This window comes from Leptinotarsa decemlineata, unplaced genomic scaffold (genome assembly GCF_025532065.1).
Source record: "Leptinotarsa decemlineata unplaced genomic scaffold, Ldec_3_MD MMD2_tig00000882_RagTag_RagTag, whole genome shotgun sequence".
Classification (NCBI taxonomy): Eukaryota; Metazoa; Arthropoda; class Insecta; order Coleoptera; family Chrysomelidae; genus Leptinotarsa; species Leptinotarsa decemlineata.
In genome coordinates, this window is record NW_027412556.1 from 8,735,202 (window position 1) to 8,758,025 (window position 22,824).

Here is a 22,824-nt window from a genome sequence, read left to right on the forward strand (position 1 = left end):
ACTGGATTCCATCCAAAAAAGAACCATTCGCCTAATTGGAGATGCGAACATCATTTGCAACCTTGATAGATACTTTCACGGGAGGTGTTTAAGTGACTTGGCACATTTGATCCCACCAAGAGAGGTACATATCAGAAATACGCGACGAACTATGACTGCTCTTCGTTTAGAGGTTCAACTCAGCACACCTCGAACTTCACTGTCCATGAACTCTTTCATTAGGGGAACTGCGTTTATGTGGAATAAACTTCCTGAGAACGTTTTCCCAAATGGATTTAATATCCAGCGATTCAAATCCAACGTGAATCCTTACTTTCGCACAGGCACCGCTCGTAGAGGGTCTCACAGATATTTCTGTAATGCTTGTGTTCCGTCCTCAAAAAAAATTATAAATTTGTGTTGGAAAAAAGAAAGCTATGGAATTCATAGGTACGTATCTTGTAGTTTCAGATTCCAAAATTATGTCGTTGGAGTTAAAAAACCCAGTAATTCATAGTGTGTTCCTCAAAATTCGCTTCGATTTTTTCAACAAAATTAACCTGATCGATTTAAAAGTTTGATGAAGTTACATTGATGATATTTTTGCTACTTGGAAATGAATTAATGAAAATCTAAATTATTTTATATCACTTAAATGAACAATGATTGACAGTTTGTATAAATTCGTGTCGTAGTTTTTTATATATTATATTGTGTAGCATTTCTATGAATCATATCTGATTCAGTTCCATAATGAATGCTTTGAGTTCAAAATGTATGGGAGAAAGTGATTTACGTTTTGTCAGATATCTGGATATGCGCCTTGGTAGTGTTTATATATGATAATCGAAGTCTAGAACAATCGCTGAGCGCAAGTTGAGTTGAGCGCAGTCTTGACCAAGTCACAATCGATTTACGATGACCAGCGGCGGCCAGCGTTATTTTTTTTCAGGGATGATTCACAACAGTGTAATTCAATGTCCATATAAAAGTAGTTGTTTCGTTTATGAGTTTTTACGTTTATGATTTGTCCTCTAAATGGTTGGATATGAAAAAATGTAATTTTGTTGAAAAGTAACATTTAAGTGAGGAACGATGTAAACATTGCCAGTTCTTCAAAAGTTATCTCAGTTCTTTGAAACGAAAATGTAAAAAAATTGTTATAAAAGTAAGGAGTATTAAGAATATACTCAAAGAAAATTGTTGAATTTATGACCTCCATAAAGGCAAATATTAAGGGCAACAATAACAAAAATATGCTTTCAAATTTTCCAGGAAACTGAAGTTTTCTATATCTGAAGGTTTTCTTTCCAAAAGCTCAACACAAATACAGTAATACTTTGCACCTCAACCCCTTGTTCCAAGTCGAAATTTTCCATATTTCTTTGGTAGATACGCCTAATTTTCGACCTCATTCTGAGTGAGACAGAAAACATACGTTTCTTAAAAACAATATTTTTTATTCAACATATTTTGTACAATTATATATTTATTTGTATAGTCCATAAATATTCACAGTAATACTAGCATTAAAACTATTATAATCTTAAGTGTAGAGTTCATCTGAAAAAATATAAACCTTAAATATTACATCACACAATAACTAATACGAAATTAGTACCTTATTTTAAGTAATCTTGGTACCATTCAGACCCAATGTTTCCTAACAACAATCGAATATCATCTTAAAAAATATACAAAATCATCCCTTTTCATCATATGCACTACTTCAATGAGAAGAAACAAATTCATTCAGTAGCATTTCCAGCTAACACTAACAATTCATGGAAAATAATGGTTTTGACAGTCTACTTTTCCATCTCTTTACGTAAAAATGTTGTAATCTTTCGAAAGAAAGAAAGAAAACTATCAATTTCGAAAACTTTCAATGACGATGGAGGTAAAAAGCCAAAACCTTGCTTTCTCTGAAATGTATCTTTCCGGAAAATACACGACTTTCAAAACTAACGATTCAGTTTGATACCATGACAGTTTCATGAATATAATCGAGGATATAATAAATTGAAAGTTGCTTTTTGTAAAACTTGCCAAAAGCAGGAAAAATTTAGCAGCTTCCAAAGGAATATAAAAAATCTATTGGAAATTCCAAAATATGGTCAATATGTAACTGTATACGTCTTTCAAAGGGCATTTCGTTAACAGAGTTGGAATCATCAAAAGATTACTAAAACCATCATCAACTGGTAACAGAAAAGAACGTCTATAGACACTGCTCTTGTTCTGGTCTGGAAAAAGTATTTTCAAAACATCGATATATATTCATATATGCCAACTAATCCATAAAGCTGACAACTTTCTCTTCTTTATAGAAATTATCCATGTGTTTTTGGATCTCTATCGCCTCCCTTACCAGTCGACTCTGGTATCCCTGGTTTGGGGCATTGTTTCGCGTTTTCAAATAGAATTCTGTGGTTTCCTTCCTGCTGATGATAGTGTTTTTTTTGTCTTCAGTCGACTTGAGGCTATGTTGTAGCTTCTTAGTGGTTTTGGAAACCGTTTCAATGTTGTTTTTCCCCAGGAATTTTTCAATTATGTCTATGACTTTAGAGCTATACGAGAGATATGAACGTGCAACCATCTGAGACTTCTCTAGATTTTGAATCGTAGAACTCTTCAGTTTCATAGGTACACTGTATCTATCCGATCTCAAAGTCACTTGAAGATGTTCTTGTTGTTCTTCTAGATGTCCTAGTTTACAAATTTTTAGAGCCTGGTCAGTGGGTGTTAAGATGACTCCTCTCCTTTGACTAGGATAAAGGTTTGATGGGAACAAGGCTGAAGGAGCATGAAAGAAACAGCAGACTAGGCCAAAAAGACAAGTCGGCTGTGGCGGAACACGCACTTAGTGAAAAGAACCACAGGATTATCTTTGGATACACGGAACTCACTGCCCCCAACCAGAGATACCATCGCCGACTAGTACAGGTGGCTATAGCGATCCACAAGCACACGAATGATTTCAACAGAAAAAAAAAAGCTAGACACCTCAACCGAATATGAAATTGGCAAGTAGGAAAGGGTCAACGAATGTTATTGACAATCAAACATCAGAAAAAAAATCCAAAACTCGACGGCCTTCAAACTTGAACAAAAATAGTGTCATCGATGTGTAAACATCCTGAAGAGATGCCCATATCCACAGGGAAGTTGAATGAACCTATTTCTCGCCTATACTACGATCTATCTGAGTATTGACAATAAATTAATAGCAAAATCCAATACCACACATTCACAGATATGACTTTACATCGAAACATTCGCAAACTCATTCCTGGTGCTGAAAATCCCGGCGGATTCACCAGCTCCAAAACACGGAATTGAAACAAATGTCCGACGGAGAACGTTTGGAAACGTCCCCCGACGCCACACTGTCAATATCGTTCGTTTCTCGTCAATTCGATTTCCCGAAACCCGTTCAAGTCCCGTTGGTGATTGTGTGCTCTTTTTTAATCTCATCAATGGTGGCTATGGAAATTTTCTTCTCGCCAGCGTCGAGAGGAAACTTGAAGCTCAGCTCTCCGTCGCAAAACAAAGGACTGTGGTTATTATCGAATATCGATTCCCCCTCCACAGCAATCTTATCCTCGTGGGTGTAATATTTGGCAGCGTGACGTTTGGAGTAGCACAGCGCCCCAATTATCGCGAGGACGGTGAGAACTAGGAGGAAAACGGATGTTCCCGCCGCGATTATCCCAACCTTTCCATCTTCCCCGATCAGAAAGAAATTTGCGTCACTAGCTGTGTACCCGGGGGAAGTGCACCACGTCAATTCGTTTCTTTGAATCGTCCCCAGCTTTTTTCCTTTGACCGTGTACGGCGCAGCACAAATTATTTCACTGAAAAGCACACTTCGGTTGACCCGCTCTAGCAGGGGAACAATATGGCACAAGTCACAGGACCACAAGTTATTGTCCAGTTGCACATTCGGGGTGCTATCAATCAATGTCAAGAGATCTTCGTCTAAACCTCTGAAGCGATTATTGGACAAATCCAGCTCATTCAGGTCTGTTGGCAAAACAGCTTTTGCTAGCGCTGACAAATGATTTCCGCTCAGATCCAACGATCTTAGATTCGGAGGAAATATTTCGAAGGGTATATCTGCCAAGCCACAATCCGAGAGCCTCACCTCCCGTAATGCCGTAAGGGTCAGAAGCTCATCAAGAGTTTTCAACTTGAAATGGTTACCGCTCAAGATCAACACTTCCAGTAGGTCCGAAACCGGCGCCAAAAAACTCAGCTCCTCTAGTTTGTTGTAGCTCAGATCCAAATCTGTCAGATTCTGAACATCCCGGAAGGTTTCTTGGGAAATCTTCGTGATATGGTTTCTTGCCAGATTCAATTTTTTCAGCATTGGTTGGTGGATGAAGGTCGAGTCGTGTATAATAGTGATATGGTTGCCGTCCAGTTTGAAATGTTTTAGTTTGATCAAATCTGTTAGCTCTTCCGCTGGTAGAGTTTTTATTTCATTGTCTCCTAAGTCGAGATGGATCAGTTGGGGTAACAAGTGATATATTTCGTTGTTCAGTCTGCGTAAGGCACATCCTCGGCATTCCAGTACTTTCAGCTCCTACAACAAAAGAAACACTTGATAAGAGTTGATTATTGAAGAAGTACAGTTTATAGGGTTGACCAAATTCATGTGTGTGCATGAGGATATCGTTAGCGGCAGAGATAGGCAGTTTACGTACGGAAGCGAATGCCAAGAAAACCGAGAGAAAGAGACAGACAGATATAGTGAGTTGAATAAATTGTGAAAAAGTTGACAAGCAGAGAATCTGTTCCTAGTACGTTTATACAGTGTGTCCAACCTGGGCTCCACTTTGAAATTAAATTATATTTGTATCTGTTGAATTGGAAAATATACTTTGTTTTCAATATTTCATCAATTCCAAATCATCTACTATTTTACTCAATAAAATGAAATGAATGTTGTTAAGAAAAAACAAACATTCATGATGATGTAACTGAAGCCTACCCAAAGTTGGACAAAACTCTGTACAAAAGTAGCGATCGTGGTATTTTTTTTTCAATTATACCGAGAAAAATAATAGCCAGAAAGTATTATATTTCAAATTCAAACGGTCAACCTATTTAAATAGAATATGACCATTCAGTATTAGTAGTTTATCCAGCCGTACAAAGTTGCCAATGAATCCAGTTTTTATTCCAAGATATGATATTAGAAACAAAAAAGCAAATAATACATGGTTTAATGGCGGAATAAGAAACATGTGGGACCAGCTACACCTCATGAATGAAATATATACAGAGCATCCTTCTGATAATCTCAAACAACAACTGAACAGTTTGAAAAAAATATACAGAAAAACTATTGCATGTGCTAAAAGGGAATGTAATGATAATCGTATAAAAAAATCGAAAAATCAAAATAAATGCATGTGGAATATCATAAAGGAAAACAAAAACAAAGAACAACGAAGTAAAGACCTACCAGTCTCACCAAACACCTTCAATACCTACTTTGTAAATAATGCAAAAAACCGAATCCAAAAAATAGATAGTTCAAACTTGGACCCTCTCAAAAAACTAAACAATTTGAATTTTGAAAATTTTACAATGAAGTTAGAGGTGTAATAAAGTCATTGAAAAATAAACCCAGCAGAGATATATATGGACTGAATGTTGAAGTGATCAAATGCATATCAAATTTAATTCTAATCCCTCTAACTAAACTGCTGAACCAGTGTACAGAAGAGTGCATTTTCCCCTCCGTCTTGAAAGAAGCATTAGTAATACGGATCCAAATGATCCTACAAACTATCTATTCAATAACAAGATTACACTCATAGTAAGATACCGAGTTCCCTTTGCACATCAAAATGCACACCTTTCCCCTAAGAACTCTAAACTATACCCAACTTGAAATCTCGAAATGAGGTTTTTTACAATCAACCATCCAGCTATTTTATTGTTCAGTAACTATATTTTCCTCAATATTTCTGGCTGGACATGAAGTGAAACCTTCTTTCATGTAGCATTTGAAACCACATGATCACAAGTAGCAAGGAACAAAAATCAGGCAACAAGTGGATACGAGAAGAAACGATATTTTCAACGACTTCATATTGAATTTTGGAGAAATCGCCAAGTTTGTTATGAGCTCAATTAAATCTGTCTGATATTACAAGTCTGGATCATTATTACCAATTTTCCATTCCACTTGAAATCAAAGGCTAATTACCGTTTTCGTCTCAATTTCAAAACAAGTTAAACGAATTTATCTGCGCCAATTCAAAGCTGAATACACTCTGAAATTGGGAAAACTTGAGTCGAAGTCAGTATCTTCCACTTGTTGGATTACAGAGACTCAAAGGGAATGCTAACATAGCTCGTAGCAAAGTGTATTAATCAACTAATTTACCTGTACGTCTTTAAAAACTTCCGGGTGCAGCTCCCGCAGATTGTTCCCGCTCAACTTGAGCACTTTGAGTTTACTTATCTCCATGAAAATTCGGGGTGTCAGTTCCTCAATTCTATTCCGCTGAATGGAAAGTAACTTCAAAGAATGCAAATGTCGAAAGGTCCCGCTTGGGAGCGAACTTATTCTATTGTCGTCCAAATATAACTCTTTCAACTTGGACAAACCCCGGAAGTTGTGGTCCAAAGGTTGGGTTATGTTGTTCTGGGAAAGATTCAGTACGTCGAGTTTCGTTAGACCCCAGAAGAAATGCATGCCTAGTTGTGGTATGTTGGATTTAGTGATATGAATTTCCTCCAACATCTTGTAGTTCTGGAAGACTGGGCTCATTGTGAGCGAGTTAGTGTTGTCATCGGGAGCTGTGATCTTGATGACTTCGGTGTCAAGGGTAACATTGTCTAGATTCAAAGAACCAACGGTTCCTCCTTCTTTGCACGAGACGGCCTTCCTACCCTTTTGGTCCAGGTAGCAAGTGCATTTTGTTGGACATAGAGACCATGTTTGGCTTGCGAGTAACAGGAAGACTAGCGCTGCGCCGTTCATTCTGAAACAAGAAACAATGAAATGAGAATTGTGGTGCAATGCAATGTGATCTGATCAGCAAGTATTACAATCTTCAAAAATCATTTCACAAAAAGTAGTTATCTTTGGAATGTCACAGAATGTGATTAGTAGGTTATATTCTCAGTAAATGAATGTAGAAACACTTCAATGTGGTATTTTTACAAAACCGTTCACAAAATAGCAACACGAATTTCACTATACAATTGCTTTTTCAGGTATTAATAATAGTAAACTGAACTCTACCTAGTGCTTCTTTTATATGTTACCACATGGAAACTGTAATGACTCTTTATGCTATTGAATTGTGTGTGGAGGAATCGGTAGAATCCAAAGAAAATATTCGTGGAGAGTCAAGCGGCGTTGGAAGTTCCTTGCAACGTTTGAATTGGTAGTAAATTGCCAAAAACGACTCTCCTTAGTAGAAAGACCTAACAAATAATCTCTAGTCTGGATTCTTGACCACACTGGCCTGGAAGGCAATGAGTCTGCTGACTCCCTTGCGAAAGAGGATGCAGAACCAGTCATAGCTTCCTTTAAGCTTTGCCAAGCAAACATTGAACACCTGGATGGCAAGAAGATTTGAGGACTCTCAGCAAAATCTTCCAGGAGTAACTCAGTCCAAGGTGTTCATTCATTCTCCGAAGCTTGCTTATTTTTTTGGCCACTGTTTTGAGAGTGATTGTCAGTGTCTGTGTTGACGTTTCCCACGGACGTATATGCAGTATGACCAGGTACGTTAGATTTTCCTGCACTGGTGCACGTTTTTGTGGTTTGGTGCAAGCCCGAAATTATTGTTCCATGATTTGCCTCAGTATCATTCCATGATTTGGATGTTCCATTGACAGCGAGGTCGCACCAATCGGTGGGGATGAACAGTAGGGATGAACTACGATGTCTCACAGGCCTCCTCACTGGTAACTGTCGTCTGAATCATCGTATGCAGAGACTTGAACTGTCGGAAGGTAGTGTGTGTCGCATGTGTTGGGAAAATGATGGAACAGCAGAGCATATAGTTTGTGCCTGCCCCGCTGAGGACCGAATCAGGTTTTTAGAGCTTGGCAGAGCCGTATTCTCACCATCTAACTGACCTGAGAGATAACTCACCACTTATTGGTTTCGGTTGGGTTTATTTGGCCTAGTTTGTGTAGGCGTTAGCCTACACAAACCCTTGCGGGTTGCGGTGAGGGATAAATAGACCCATTCACTTTTGAGTTAACCTAACCCAACTGTATCTAGAAAAACATGAAACAAAACTTCACCTTAGTATTAGATAAGGTATCAAAAGAAGTTGTTGTATAGTGTAATAGGTGTAGCTGTTTCACGCTTATGTTTCTACCAAATCAGATGAAATCACATTCATTAATGTTCTCCAGATTCAGAAAATATTTTTCGATGAGTAAACAACGATCATGGCATACTCATTAAGTATAATAGTGATGTATTGTCATTATCATCAATTAGAAAAAAGGAAACATTAACATATACACTTATAACTGTATTTATCTTTCGTGGTACTTATCAATGTAGTTCCAGAAGAAGCACAATCTGAAAGCTGATTTTACATTTTTCACTCTTACTAGAAATGGGTTGATGAACTCAACCTATGGCAACTCTACTCAATTTCCAACCGCCATGTTTCTTAATTGTATCAAGTCACCATCTACATACACAAACCAGTAGAGTTGCCAAAAATATTCAAAAGCAATGACCAGTGTGTATGTGGGGATTGGGTAAACTCAAATTCTTAACAATTTTCATTGGAGATTCACTGAATTTGTTATTCATTTTCTGGAATCATTCAAAAATGTGTAATGAACGTGATAACTAGATTTGCCTATTCATTAGGAAAAAATATAACTGACTTGTCTCATTTTTCGCCTATTGAATCATTGAGGTGATGGCAATGACAAGCATCTGGAATGTAAGAAGCTTGAGCTACCTCAGAAAAATAATTGTGGCAATCCAGTCTGGCATCACGTAAAAGGTTATTTTATATCTGAAACAGATCAACGAAAAGTGTGATTTTCGTCTCCAACAATGGTATGGAAGATTGGAAAATATTCAATTTATGTTCCTCCATTCCCTCATTCATTTTTCCCAACTCCTATTTAACCTCCTTGACTTCATTTCGGACTTTTCTGATTTTGTCTTCATCCTTTAATGTTCCATTTCGCTTTCGTTGAAATTTTTCCATCATTTGTTATTGGAGAAATTGTTTATTCCCACAAAATTTTCTGAAAATATCATTCGAATCTAAAGTAGGTTGAATGGACTGATGCCTATCAGAAAATAACTACTCCCCTGGTTAATACCACGAAGGGCGTTGGATTATATCCGACAGGCGTCAGTGCAGGAGTCTTCACAGAAAATTTTCTGCATATGTAATTGGCAATACAACTGAAAGAGTCGACCTTCAATTTTGGAACGGGCACATTTGCAGACCGGTTTCGGGCTCATTAGCCACTCGTCAGTGCAAGATAGTGACCATCATCGACATAGAGTCAATGATATTCTATAATTGAAAATCGGAATTCTTTCAGAGTATTTAATTCCTCTTCCTAAGTTGGAGCGAACAACAAAATGTCACTCCATCTAGTGGACGAGGTACTAACCAACTGCATATTCAATATTTGACCGATTCCTCTGAATAAGGAAGAAAAACTTTCTTATTAGTCAGTGGGCTATGCTTGAAGACTGGCAGTTAACAAATCTGAAGAAATTAACTTTAAACGTTCAAACTAGTGTCGGATATACCTACACAGTAGGTTGAATGGACTGACGCCTATCAGAAAACAACTACTCTCCTGGCTAATACCACGAAGGACGTTGGATTATATCCGACAGGCGTCAGTGCTTTAAATTGAAGGTCGACTCTTTCAGTTGTGAAGATTCCTGTACTAACGCCTGTCGGATATAATTCAACGCCCTTCGTGGTATTAGCCAGAGAAGTAGTTGTTTTCTGATAGACGTCAGTCCATTCAACCTACTGTGTAGGTATATACGAGACTGTCTTGAAGGTCGACTCTCTCAGTTGTATTGCCAATTGCATATAAAGGAAATTTTCTGTGGAGATTCATGCACTGACGTATAATCCAACGCCCTTCGTGGTATTAGCCAGAAGAGTAGTTGCTTTCTGATAGGCTTCAGTCCATTCAACCTACTGTGTTGGTATATTCGAGACTGGCTTGAATGTTTAAAGTTCAGTTCTTCAGATTTGTTTACGCCAGTCTTCAAACATAGCCCACTGACTAATAAGAAAATATCATTTAAACTTGATATTCTTTGATTGTATCTTTCTTCAACTTTCCTATTGTTTTAGTTGTTTTCTGTCTTGTTCTTTTCCCCTCATTTTTTGTTCAACTTTTCTTTCTATTTCCCATTTTTCCAAGTTCGATTTTCGATCTTTGTTTTCGTAACTCAATTATTTTTCCTTTAGATTCTGATATTTGTTTCATGTATGACCTTAATGCCCTCTTCTGAACCTGAACAGTTTTCAGCTCAGCTACCAAGCAGAGCACATAACCACCTGATACGCACTTTTTTGGTTTGTCCTTGAGCTCTCTTACCGATTCGATTTCTATCTTCTCAATCATCGCAAAATGCTGTACTTTCATAGGTCTCTTCAATCTTAGGAACAGTATGTCGCAAGGGGCCAAATCTGGTGGATGCGGTGGCTGAGGCGTGATTACGGTGTTGTTTTTGGTAAACAAATTGCGAGCAAGAATTGACGAGTGAGCAGGTGCAATCCATGAATGTTATTCACACAATACCTTTTGAGCAAATCTGGATCGCCGTTGACGACATTCAACAATTCCTCGATTGAAGATAAAATGTGAAGTACCAAGAAAAGTACTTCATAAAAATCACCTTCTGAATGAAAACGAGACATAATTGAAACCACCTAAAGGTGTGATACCCAAATTAGCTCGGCAAATTTATATGTTGGCTTTGGTAGGTTGAGTAAACTTCAACACCGACAACTGCGTTGAAGAAATTTGGGAAAGTCTCCAGGAATTCCGTCGGAAAAGGAATCTGCACGTGTTTCTAAAAATGAGTTTTAATCAAAAATGGTTAATGCAGTCAAGCTGCTGAAAAATGGATTCAAACAGATGAGTTTCATTCCTTTCATCCACAATCCGATTTCGATTTAGGAGCCATCGGTGGACAGCTGTTTCAGCCTGTTGGGCATCGTCAGTAGACCAATAGGAGTAATTCATCAGAAACACTTCGTTATCGTAAGCGAGTTATTATTTTCGCCCTCGCGGTCAACGCACATTCCACTGACGATGCCGCGGTAGTAGACGAAACGTTTGGAATTCGACCACGGCTTACTAGCCCGGGTGTTGCTCTCTTCAACAAAAAATCAGTTGATTTCGGAATATGATTTTATTGATTCACTGCTTGTTAATAAAGTCTGAAAAACAGCAATATGAGATGATGGGATTTTCATGCGGTAATGAAAAGTTGTTTACTGTGAAGTCGACCCTAACCTCTTCATTCTGTCAATGTCTCCAGAATTTCATGATGATAAAAGTGTACACGATCTCAAAAGCTTCCACAAGACAACAAAGGCTATACTTGTCCTAACAATTTAATCTTATGATATCAATCATGCAGTAGATGCGGCGAGAGCTCGAAAGGTAATGTTATTATTAACTTGTCACTGCATAAAAGATATGGAAATAGGGGTGCTCGCTAGGAGATTGTCCTCTTTTGTGCTGAAAATGGTACAAAATGAGAATAATTCACACTTTAGAATCTCAGAGAAACACTGAGATAAAACGTCACGTAAAGTTTGATAACGAGAGGAGATTGAAAGGCTACTTTGTTGCAATTGTAGCTATGATTGAATTAAATATGTTGTATACTGAAGGTCATAAAAATAGTATCAAGCATCAACAGTTGTACCCTAATTACTCCCAAGAACGATTTTTAGTGATGCGGGAGTCTCACTCATTTCTTCAAATAGTATTTGATATTCAATAGACTGTTCGAAATTATGAAACAATACTATATATCAGCTTTCAAAATGTCTGCTTCTGATAACACCTGTCAATCTTTTTTCTATCGGAAAACTGTTCAATTCGTCTATTTCTTCCAGAGACACCCTTTCCAAAAATGTTGTTCCCTCTGTCAGTTCCCACGGTCCTTCATTTAGTCTTCATCATATTCTCCTGGGCTCATTTTTACCAAATGCCTCATATTTCCAAGAGATGACGAGGTAACTTTATTTCTTGGTTTGATTATAATATGCATTTGAATTTTTCTTGGAATAAGGGAGATTCCAATTTTCAATTGAAAACAATAAATCAAATGGAATGTCCTAGATATGGGTAATACACATCGAGAGAACCCATTAAAACCCTTCGTTTGTGCATGGGAATTCTTTACTTAGTGTGTTACCAATAATTTTCGAACATTATTTCACTGTGTGTATTTACAATATTTACAATATTCTGGACCTGAGAAAAACTAAATGACAATGAGAGGAGAATCGAAAATTCAGTTCATTTCTATAGCGATGAAAATAAGGAAATTTGGATAAGTTATTTGTTATCAATTATATTTAATACGATTTCATGATCTACATTCAGGAGATACTTTTTGAATATATTTTTCATTAGTGGTATGGACTTGACTTTTATCAGCTTATGTTTATGCATATCGTCTAGAAAGTTAGAGAATGTATTTGCTAAAAAACTGAAACAACGTTGTCCCACCGATTTTTTTGTTGTCTATATTTGTACCAACATTTTTGCTTTTTTTCTTGTGGTATAACTATGCTCTAGCTGTTGAAGGGTGTATTTATTTTTACTTATGAAAATTGCTATGTCGTGTAAATATAACTTTCTGACGCTGAGGATAGCTGCATCCTCAGAAAGCTTTTTTGACGGATATGTATATTCTTTTTGGTAAATTATTTTCAATTTTTTTTTTCTGTACCATCTCAAGTTTTTGATGATGGGTATTAAGTACACCACCCCAGCTAAGGATACCATATCGCAGTCGTGACTCCACAAGAGCATAATATAGAGTTTTGAGGGAACGAGTATCTTATATTCTATTGAAGCATTTGAATCTATATAGCAATGGTCTTAAACTTTCAGTTGCTTCATCGATATGATGATTCTATCTTTAATGACAATCTATTGTAACCCTTAGATATCGGACTCTCTCTGCTGGTTTGAAGACAATCTGTTGATTGGTTCTGCCCAGTGTGAGTTTCTGGAACTCAGGTAAGTTAGTTCTGTAACTCGAAAAAGGTATATAAAAAGTTTTGTCAGAATTTACGGTGAGCAACTTAGGGTCAAATCAATTTATAATATTCAACAAATCATTTTCCATTTTTATTTTTAGACTCTCCCAGGTTTCTGCAGTATACAGAATAGCAGTGTCATCAGCGAAGCTCACAATTTGACCTGTAGTTTCACGGTAGTGAGTAGTAGTGGCCCTGGCACTGTACCTTGTGGTATTCCATATTTTATGAATTTCTCTTCGCTGATTCCATTTCCTATTTTCACATACTGTTTGCGGCAACTCAAATAATCTGAAAATTCATTTGCCACAACTCATATTCCTGAATCTTGCAGGGAGTCCAACAGCTGTTGGTGACCCACAGTATCGAAAACCTTTGCAAGATCCAGGAAAACACATGCGGTTAGTTCAAGTTCATCCATCAACTCTTATATCTCACTGGTAATTTTGGAAATTGCATCATTGGTCGATAATTTTTCTCTGAACCCTTACTGCAGGGGTGATATCACGTTATTCTTATCAAGGAAATCATTCATTCTTGATTTTAGTGACTTTTCAAAAACTTTTGTAATTGACGTAATCAGAGAGATCGGCCTATAGTTACAAATATGAGATTTGTCGCCTGGGGTAACAACTGAAATTTTGAATTCAGATAGACATTTGCCAATTTTATATATTTGATTAATGAGATATGCCAATTGTTCAGATATTTCCTCAGAAACTTCTTTTAAAGTTTCTGCAGTTATATTGTCGAAACTTGGTGATTTGTTACGCCCTAAAATAGATCAGACACGTTTATTTGTCTGCTATAGAGCAGGAAAATGTATCAACCAAATGGTTGGGAAAAATACTATAGCTAAAATTCCTACAAAAATTGCCTGGCATGCCTGATGCCATAAATTATACCGGGCATAGTTTCAGAAGAACCTCGGCAAGTTTACTTGCAAATTCTGGAGGAGACATTCTTACTTTAAAGCAACACGGAGGTTGGAAGTCTACAAATATCGCTGAAGGACATGTGCAGCAATCTGTTGCAAAAAAGCAAAAAATTTCGAACCTAATTATGGGAGTAACTAAAGTTAATGAAACTGATTGTAATCAGCCAAGTACGAGTATTTCCGAGGGATACCAGCTGTATAATAATATAGTTAGTGGAAATATCACGAAAACTGCGTTGGGTCCAGCTCTCAGTTCTAGTGGTATTCAAATAACCACTGCTCAAAACTGCATGTTTAACATAACCATAAATAATTACTCTAGCAGAAATTAAAAATATGTAGGATGCAAGTATGAAAATACCGTCCCTATGAGTTATACTGTACCTACTTCTCAGTTTTAGTTCTTTAATAAATTTTGTTTGTAAGTTTCATAAATGAATTATTTTTTGGTAGTTTCATAAAAAAATTATTCAAAAATTTGAGGGAGGCGGAAAAATCATATGTATAATATGGGGGTAAAGTGAATTTTCCTCCCTTGAATGATTACTGCCCTCCGCTACGCGTCGGGCAGTAAACTTCATTCTCGGGAGGAAAAGTAACACTTTCCTCCCTTGTTATACAAATAGCTATTATCATTCGCACATGTTTTTGTCTATGGTGATTTGGAAAAATAGTCATTTAACTTCGTAGCGATGTGTTTTATTGAACATTTTTCAAAAAATAGCACTTGATATTGAATGAACGATTGAGCTTATTCTGACCCTTAAGTACTATTATAACTAGAGCATATCATATGACAAGCCGAAGCGGCAAAGTTGCAAGTTCAGATTACATGAATAACAACCCTTAACCGAACAGTCTAATAGCTGAGATTGGTTTGTTATTCATAAACCCAAAAGTCCTGAGTAAATACAGATATATATTCGATAATTGAAGTTACTTAGTCATCTCGAATTAACACAACGTATCCGACTATATTCTCCAGGAAAATTATTTCAAGTTGGTGGGAAAGGAAATAGGAGTTATCACCGGTATAAAAGGGATGAAATACCACGTTTGACTGAGGGGCGGCCATTTAACTTCCAGTTAATTCCCGATGAAAATAGGATAGGATATTTTATAACTTCTAACCTTATCCTGTCACAATTAAGCCGGGGATAAACGGGTAACATTTATCATTGTTGAGGCCGGAGATGGACCCTTTCCACGTCTTCGGATAAAACCTTCTGACACCTTCCTCGAAGTGTTTTAATGAAACTGAATTATCGGTGAATTGTTTTTAATGTTTCATTCACAGGTGCACGAAGGAACAATGTTTCTTGAGTATTGCCATTTGTTAACGAGATGTTTGTCCAACATATGCTGTTTCTGTTTCTATTTTGTCCTTTTCAAAGTTGTCCCCCTCAGATATAATTAACTTGGTGTACCAACCAAAAAAAAGAGAAACACGCTAAGTTAGTATGAATATTCACCTCAGTGGAATTCTCCATTTCTGTAGATATCTTACAATAAAATCTTATATCAAATATCAGCGAAAAATCATTTCTCTATGGAAACTTTGGCATTCGCGAAGGATTTGAAATTTCAAGGGCTTGTGATTCGAAAATCCGATGCAACTCTTTTTAGGGAATAATATTGCGAAATGAATGTTTATTGTTTATCCGATTTTTCGTATATTTTTTACTCCACAGCGTTAAAACTGTTGCAAAGCATTGTTAACGTGATGCATTTCATGAACATATCGAAAAAGTTATTGATGTTATGCTGAAAAAACTATATTTTTTTAAAGATTTCAACAATGTGTAGCTCAATAGTTGAAAGATTCAGAACAAATACTTATTTGAACTTCTCTTCTTGGAATGAGCTAGCGATTCACATCCTTGAGGTTATTTTTTCAAGGACAAAAGACAAGCACAACAGAAAAATCCTTTAGGCGCTCTGATTCACATTGGATTTTAATCGCTGAAGATTCAATCCATTTGGATAAACGGTATCAGGAAGTTTGGTGGGATCGAATATGCCAAGTCACTTGAACACTTCCAGTGAAAGTATCTACAAAAGACTGAAACAAATCTCCAACCTTTCATTCCAGACTGTCAAGATTGCAAGTGATGTTCGCGTATCCCATCGGCTAATGGCTCTATTCTGGATGGGGAATCCAACAGCTTCAGGGTATGCTCAGGAGGTATGAGAACAATACTTCGAAGAAGGTCTTATCTGAGCTTTATAAAGAATCAAAAGTTGCTGAGGTGAGTACAGTTTTCTGGTTCGGAACAGCTTTCGAGAAACAGACTTTGTGATGCCAGCGACATGATTGTGCCAAGACATATTGTTGTCCATTTCAATCCCCCAACAAACTAATCGAAGTAGAAAGCGAAATTGTCTGTCCTGTAATCATTATATTTGGAGAAAACCGATGCCTGGGTTTTTTTTGGCATTGAATTGCACCTGGTTACTTCCACCCCAATTCGAAATCACCTCTAAATTCTCATTAAGATATGCATCCTCCTGCTGCCGGTAAAGATGTGCATCCACAGCCAATGTCCTGGAATTCAAATGGAATGATGAGACAATTGTGCTGTCGTCGTCATCAAAGCAATATATTGGATTCTTGGTTTTTTGCAAAAAGTCGTTGATACACAATAAAAAGAGGGTTGGAGACAAAATGGATCCCTGGAGAACACAAAACTGATCCAACAAGTCATAGCATCGAAGTTCGGCCAGCAAATACTCATGCCACACACGGTCAAAAGCCTTAGAAATGTCAAGCGCAACAGCTTCTAACTTTCCATGTTTCTAGATTGCGTTCCGAATATGAATGACATACAATAGAAGGTCGCCTGTTGATCTTTGTTTCCGAAAGCCAAATTGATGATCGCTCAAGATGTTGAAGCCTTCAAAATATTCAAGGTTATGGTGGTTTACGGCTTTCTCCATGATTTTGGATATCACTGATAGCAAACCGTCTGGTCTATAGTTATATAGAGGATCAGTATTTTAGTCCGAAAGAACCTGTATTTTCTACTCTTCTGAACAATTTTCATGTTATCATTCTCTTTTGATTTTTTGCCTTTCTAATAGGCAATAAATTGCTACTACAATTATTACTATTCATCACTCCGGTTGTGTTATGGAACAGATAGTACTTTTCATCCAATATCAGCCATCAAGTCCATTGAAATAGTAGATGACAGTTTATTCGCAGTATTTTTACGACTGAGAGCACCACGTATCACATTTAAGGAAATTTATAGTGATATATAGTTTCTTTATCGGTTTACGCTTCCTCAGAACTTCCTTTAACGTAAGGGTGCGGATTACACGGATGGTTTTATGGGGTTTCGTTTTAGGATACGCGATAAATTAATCGATATAAACGTCTAATTAATTGCTTTGACCTGACTGTCGTTTATGATCCACGAATTCGCCATAAAATCTCGTCGCGTCCATTATTTATAATCTGTTGATTTAGGGATGTTAATAATAGTTGTTTATTGCCTTTTTATGCAGCTCGTTGAACATTTTGCGACCCTTCATTCCATTAGGTCCGTTGTGGACCATTCTGGACATGGAAATGCTCGTGATAATGTTGATTAGTTTGAAATGTAGGTTAATGTGGCTGGGAATATACTGCGAAACGTTGACAATTCAATTTGGCATGATATTTTCGATTAGATTATGTTTCTGACATGCACAGAACATGTTTTTTTATTTCTGATTTCGAATGAATACTTTCACTGAGGGAGTGTACAGTAGTTTTCCTGGTTCTTCAACACATTGACTACTAAAATCAACAGTTCATTTGGAATGTAGTTTCCCATTACTTTTCACTCACTCTTTCGAAATCGTATTGATTTTGTTCGCAAATCCTTTTTGCACTATAATTTTAGAATGTACCACTTGAACTATGTCGTTCATTTTTCTGTGGCAATAAAAAAGTGCATTTTATAATTTTCGACAAATATGATGAGGTAGCTTCGAAACTCTCACTTTGTCACTGGCACAGAAAGACGAACAGCATGAGGATTTTCGTAGAAAATATTCAGTGGAATAATGAAATTTCTGCGAATAATGAAAATAATACTAATATTATACTGATTTTTATTCAAGAGGCAACCTTTTTTACAAGCTTTATATTAGTTTCACCTGTATGTATGTTTGTATGTTTGTTTGTTTGTAACTCTCAAGTTCGGGATCTGTATTTGACAAAATTATCTATTCGCGGCAGATGGCGCTGTACATAACCTCTTTGATAGAATTCGAACTCACTTCACATGAATTTCTTCATTTGAAAAAAGTTTTTTTTTTTTATCAACACGCTCGTCTGCTGCCTCCTTTGCTCGCCTGCTGTCTTGGGCTTGGTAGCTGATTTTCAGGCTCCCTCTCCGGAATCGGAAAATATCAACGGTCATTTTTCTAAACAATATACCTACGGCTGATTGATTCCAAAGTTTAGATAAAATAAATATAGTTGAAAGATACTAAAAAATACGCTTTTATAGCATACGAAACTAAAAAATGAAAGTTAAGTATAGTTTAAAAAAGTAAGAAACACCCTTTTGAAGAAAATCGAACTAAAAAGTTACAAATATTTTTTTTGAATAACCTTGAAGCAATAAAGAACGAAAAATACTAATATTATTGTGAAAAAAGTGTGTGCGCTTTCTGCCATATTTTTTGTATATCAAGCGCCCGTCGCTTTTTTCGCAATAATACTATTATTTTTCGTTCGTCTTTGTTTAAAGCTGATTTAAAAAAAATATCTTTAACTTTTCAGTTCGATATTCTTTGAAAGCGTATTTTTTAGTTTTTTAAACTATATTTATTATTATTGCAGCACCTTTTTCTGGTGACTTAGTTATCGACGCCTTCAACAATTGTATAGTTATAAATTTTTTCGAGCCATTTCAACAAAAAAAAAATTGAAAATGTTTGGATGTTGATATGTATTGACCAACATTGAACTGAATCGAAACAGGGACTGATGAATTCAAATTTTGGAAAGTTGGTAGATAGATTTTGATATTGTGTCAAAGAAAGACTCAAATGTCAACTCCTGGGTATTAGGAATGGTATCTTAGGTTGTTTCAAAAGATTCATCAATGTATAAATTTTCATTCCTACTATAGTCCACTATATTTTTTCTGTATAAATTACTGCACAATAATGTGGATGATATGGACGTGTTATCTCCTATACATTTCTGTGTGCCTCATTTTAGAACTAGAGGTACAAAAACTTTTTACAGCCGACTGGCCAGAACCAATTTGTATTTCGAGTCACCTATCTTTAGCATTTGCAATAATTTCAATTCAATTTAAAATTTGTGTGATATCAATTTTGATTCCCTAGAATATATTGTTGACGCTGTATTTCAGTATTTCATGGAGAATTTCAATTTTCTGGTATTTTTTTTGATTTTATTTTATTATATTTTAATATTCATTCATTTTCTCAAATTGTAACTTGGTAATTATAAGTATCGATATTACCTTCTTTTAAGATACTCAGTTAACCCTGTAAATGGTTTTCAACTGTTGGGTAATGAAGGCTATTATTATCATTATTATTATTTTGGTATCAAGCTTCGAAGGGTGAATAAACTTTTCGAAGTGAGCCAATTTCGAAAGATTCTGTCAGAAGTCCATGAATTTTCTTGCCATCCAGGTGTTTAATGTTTGTTTGGCAAAACCTAAAGTGATGTCAATGACAGGTTCTGGTTCGATGAAGCTGCTTGCAGCACTCTCCTCTGCAAGGGAGTCAGCAGCCTCATTGCCTTCCAGGCCAGTATGGTCAGGAATCCAGACCAGAGACAAGTCTTCCTATCAAGGAGAGTCGTTTTTGGCAATTTGCTACCAATTTAGGCGTTTCTCGGTAGGAGCCAAGAGCTTCCAACGCCGGTTGACTGTCTGAAAATATTTTTGTTGACTTGTGTATGAGGTTGGATTCTTCGAATCTCACCGCACTTAATCCAATAGCATACATTTCTGCTTGAAATACAGTCGCATAGATTCCTAGGCAGGTTGATATCTCTCTCCTGGGTCTGCGACTGGAAACACCCGCACCAGAATCTGAAGGTGTTTTTGATCCATCTGTGAACCAACAACTATCGGCTCCTAATATTTCCTCCTCCAGGAGATTCTAGTCCTCTCTACTCGGAAACAGTACTCCATAGAGCAGTTCTTAGTTTACAGATGTAGGCATGAAGTCAGAGGTTATTTACACAATGCTGTGACTTCCAGTGTCAACTAACTGTCTGTTGCACTCTGCATTAAATTGTATTGTGAAATTGGCAATGTGCACAAGTCCATATGCAGTCCATCTAGCCTTTCTCTCCAGAAAAATGTGGACAGGAGGTAGATCTAGAAAGATCTCCATAGCCGCTGACGGTGTAGTAATGATGGCACCACTGATGGCCAGAAAAGCTAGTCTCTGTAAGCCAGAGAGCTTCGCCTGGGCCGTTTTCTGTAAAACCTTCGCCCATTGGGACCCAAACCCTAAGTTTTTCCATAAATCCTTCGACATGTCCATAGGGACAGTCTGGCTTTGTGAAACATTTTTTTCAAGTGAGTATTCCAGGTGAGTGTTTCATCAAGGACAATACCAAGATATTTCACCTCCATTCCAAATGGAAGAACCTCACCAGTGAAGGATAGTGGCATCAAATCGTCCTGGTGAAGGAGATTATCACAGTTTTCCTGGAGTTGACAGATATCTGCTCCCTCAGACACCAACTGTGAATAACGTCATCTGTATAAGCGTCAGATAAACTACACCCAGGCGGTTTCAATTCATTTATTTATTCGTGCACTGTTTTAGAAGTGACAGCCAATTCTAGAGATTACAGTCAATTACAGAACAGGGATATAGGTCAAATCACAATACAATACAATTACAATAAGTTATAAGGTGAAAACAATACATACAAAATTAGCTGAAGTAAAAAGACCTAATCGCAGAGATGGAACAGTAAAAAACGTCGAACTGACAACTTGCTGAATTGCATGTGTCACACTTTTTATGCAGAGCTGAACGTTTCAGAATATTTGGACGTGGTATCGCTAGATAAAAAGGGTTATCTACCCTAGAGGTTGGTCTAGGTAAATTGAAATTGAGTTTTTGCAAAATATGTAGGTGAATAATTAAATTATTAATCAGTTCAAAAAGAAAAATTGTGGAGTGACAATCACGACGACAACTCTTTCATAACACCTCTAACTGATAATGCATCATGGGGAAATCTAATTGGGTTTACGATGTAGAGGAATCCGAGAAATCTCAGGAGATTTGCGCAATAAATCCATACATCCTGTTCACAGCAGACAGAGTGGCCTCAATATGTGGAACGAAGGAAAGTTTTGTGTCGAAGGTAACACCCAGATCGGTGAATGTGGTGGTTTGAAACGTAATGATTTGATGGTTTGAAACGTGTTGGAGAGGTCAAAAACTCGAAAAGCGGGTAAAGTTTCGAAGTCTGCTCTTTTTTGCTTTCGCGCGACCAAAACGATCGTTTTTGGATCGGATCGTCACGCTTGATGAAAAGGGGATCCTCTACAACAACAGTATATGTTCAGGACAGTGGTTGGACACCGATGAACCACCCAGACTCTTCCCGAAGGCGAGAATCCACTAATAAAAGACCATGATTACTGTATGGTGGTCAGCATCCGGTGTGATTCACTATACCTTCTTGTAACCGAACCAAACCATCATAGCAGAGTCCAATTGTAAGAAAATCGACACAATCTGCTGAAAATTGCATCAGCAGCGGCCGGCACTGGTCAACAGAAGAGGTCCGATCCTGCTCCAAGACAGTGCCCATCTGCACGTTTCACAAATCACCGTCCAAAAATTAAACGAATTCAATGTCAAAGTTTTGCCTCACCGATAGCATACTCTCGAGACCTACCATGGTTTCGAACAGTTCGATAAATTTCTCACAGGTAAAACCTTCGCCAATAAGGAACAGATCTTTCAATTCAAAGTAGATTCATAAAACAGGACAAAACTGATACTCATTATTACATGTCGAAGTAAAATAATAAGATGTGACTATGCGGTTACTCCCAGTCAAGGTTTCTATGAATTCGAATAAGGAGAAAAAAGTATTAAAGTTTTCATTGCGCCACATATGATATGAGTCTCATTCACCTGTATCATTCTAAATTTTAGCAACATTATGAAATAAATGAAGAATGAGTATGAACAAACAATTGGGAATATGATGAAATAAGTGAAAAGCGAGAAGTTTGTTACGGCTTCAAACTCACTACTTCAATTTTTAGTAAACCCCCAGTAGATTTTATAATTGAGGAAGGGAAAGTCTATAAAATTCCACATAGTTCATAGTTTACTTAAAATATAACAAAAATAATTTATTTCGTGTTACGATTCATTATGACCCTGTATATGTCAGAAATATGAAACGAGTCTTCGTATCCTTGCTGAAATCGGCAGATTCACAAAGTTTATTTACAAGATATAGTTTTTTCTACAAATAATTCATCTGTCTTTTATGACAGTTCATGTCATTTCGACATTTGGAAACTTCAGAAAGAAAACGTCTCTTCCTTCTTTTCTTGGTTTTGGACCAGACACGGGAAGAACAGTAAATTTTCGTTATGTGGA

At 36.9% G+C, this 22,824-nt stretch overlaps 1 protein-coding gene across 3 annotated transcripts in view; it reads right to left on the bottom strand.

Annotated features, from left to right (window-relative positions):
• Positions 1–1,418: 1,418 nt before the first annotated feature.
• LOC111510530 (uncharacterized) overlaps positions 1,419–22,824 on the bottom strand; it is a 141,234-nt gene continuing 119,828 nt past the window's right edge. For all 3 annotated transcript variants that reach the window (XM_074174938.1, XM_074174936.1, XM_074174937.1), the window contains 2 exons: positions 6,383–6,983; positions 1,419–4,567 (listed from right to left, as the gene is read on the bottom strand). In XM_074174938.1, the coding sequence (XP_074031039.1) occupies positions 3,416–4,567; positions 6,383–6,982 (1,752 nt within the window). In that variant the 5' untranslated portion in view covers position 6,983 and the 3' untranslated portion in view covers positions 1,419–3,415. The remainder of the gene's footprint in view (positions 4,568–6,382; positions 6,984–22,824) is intronic.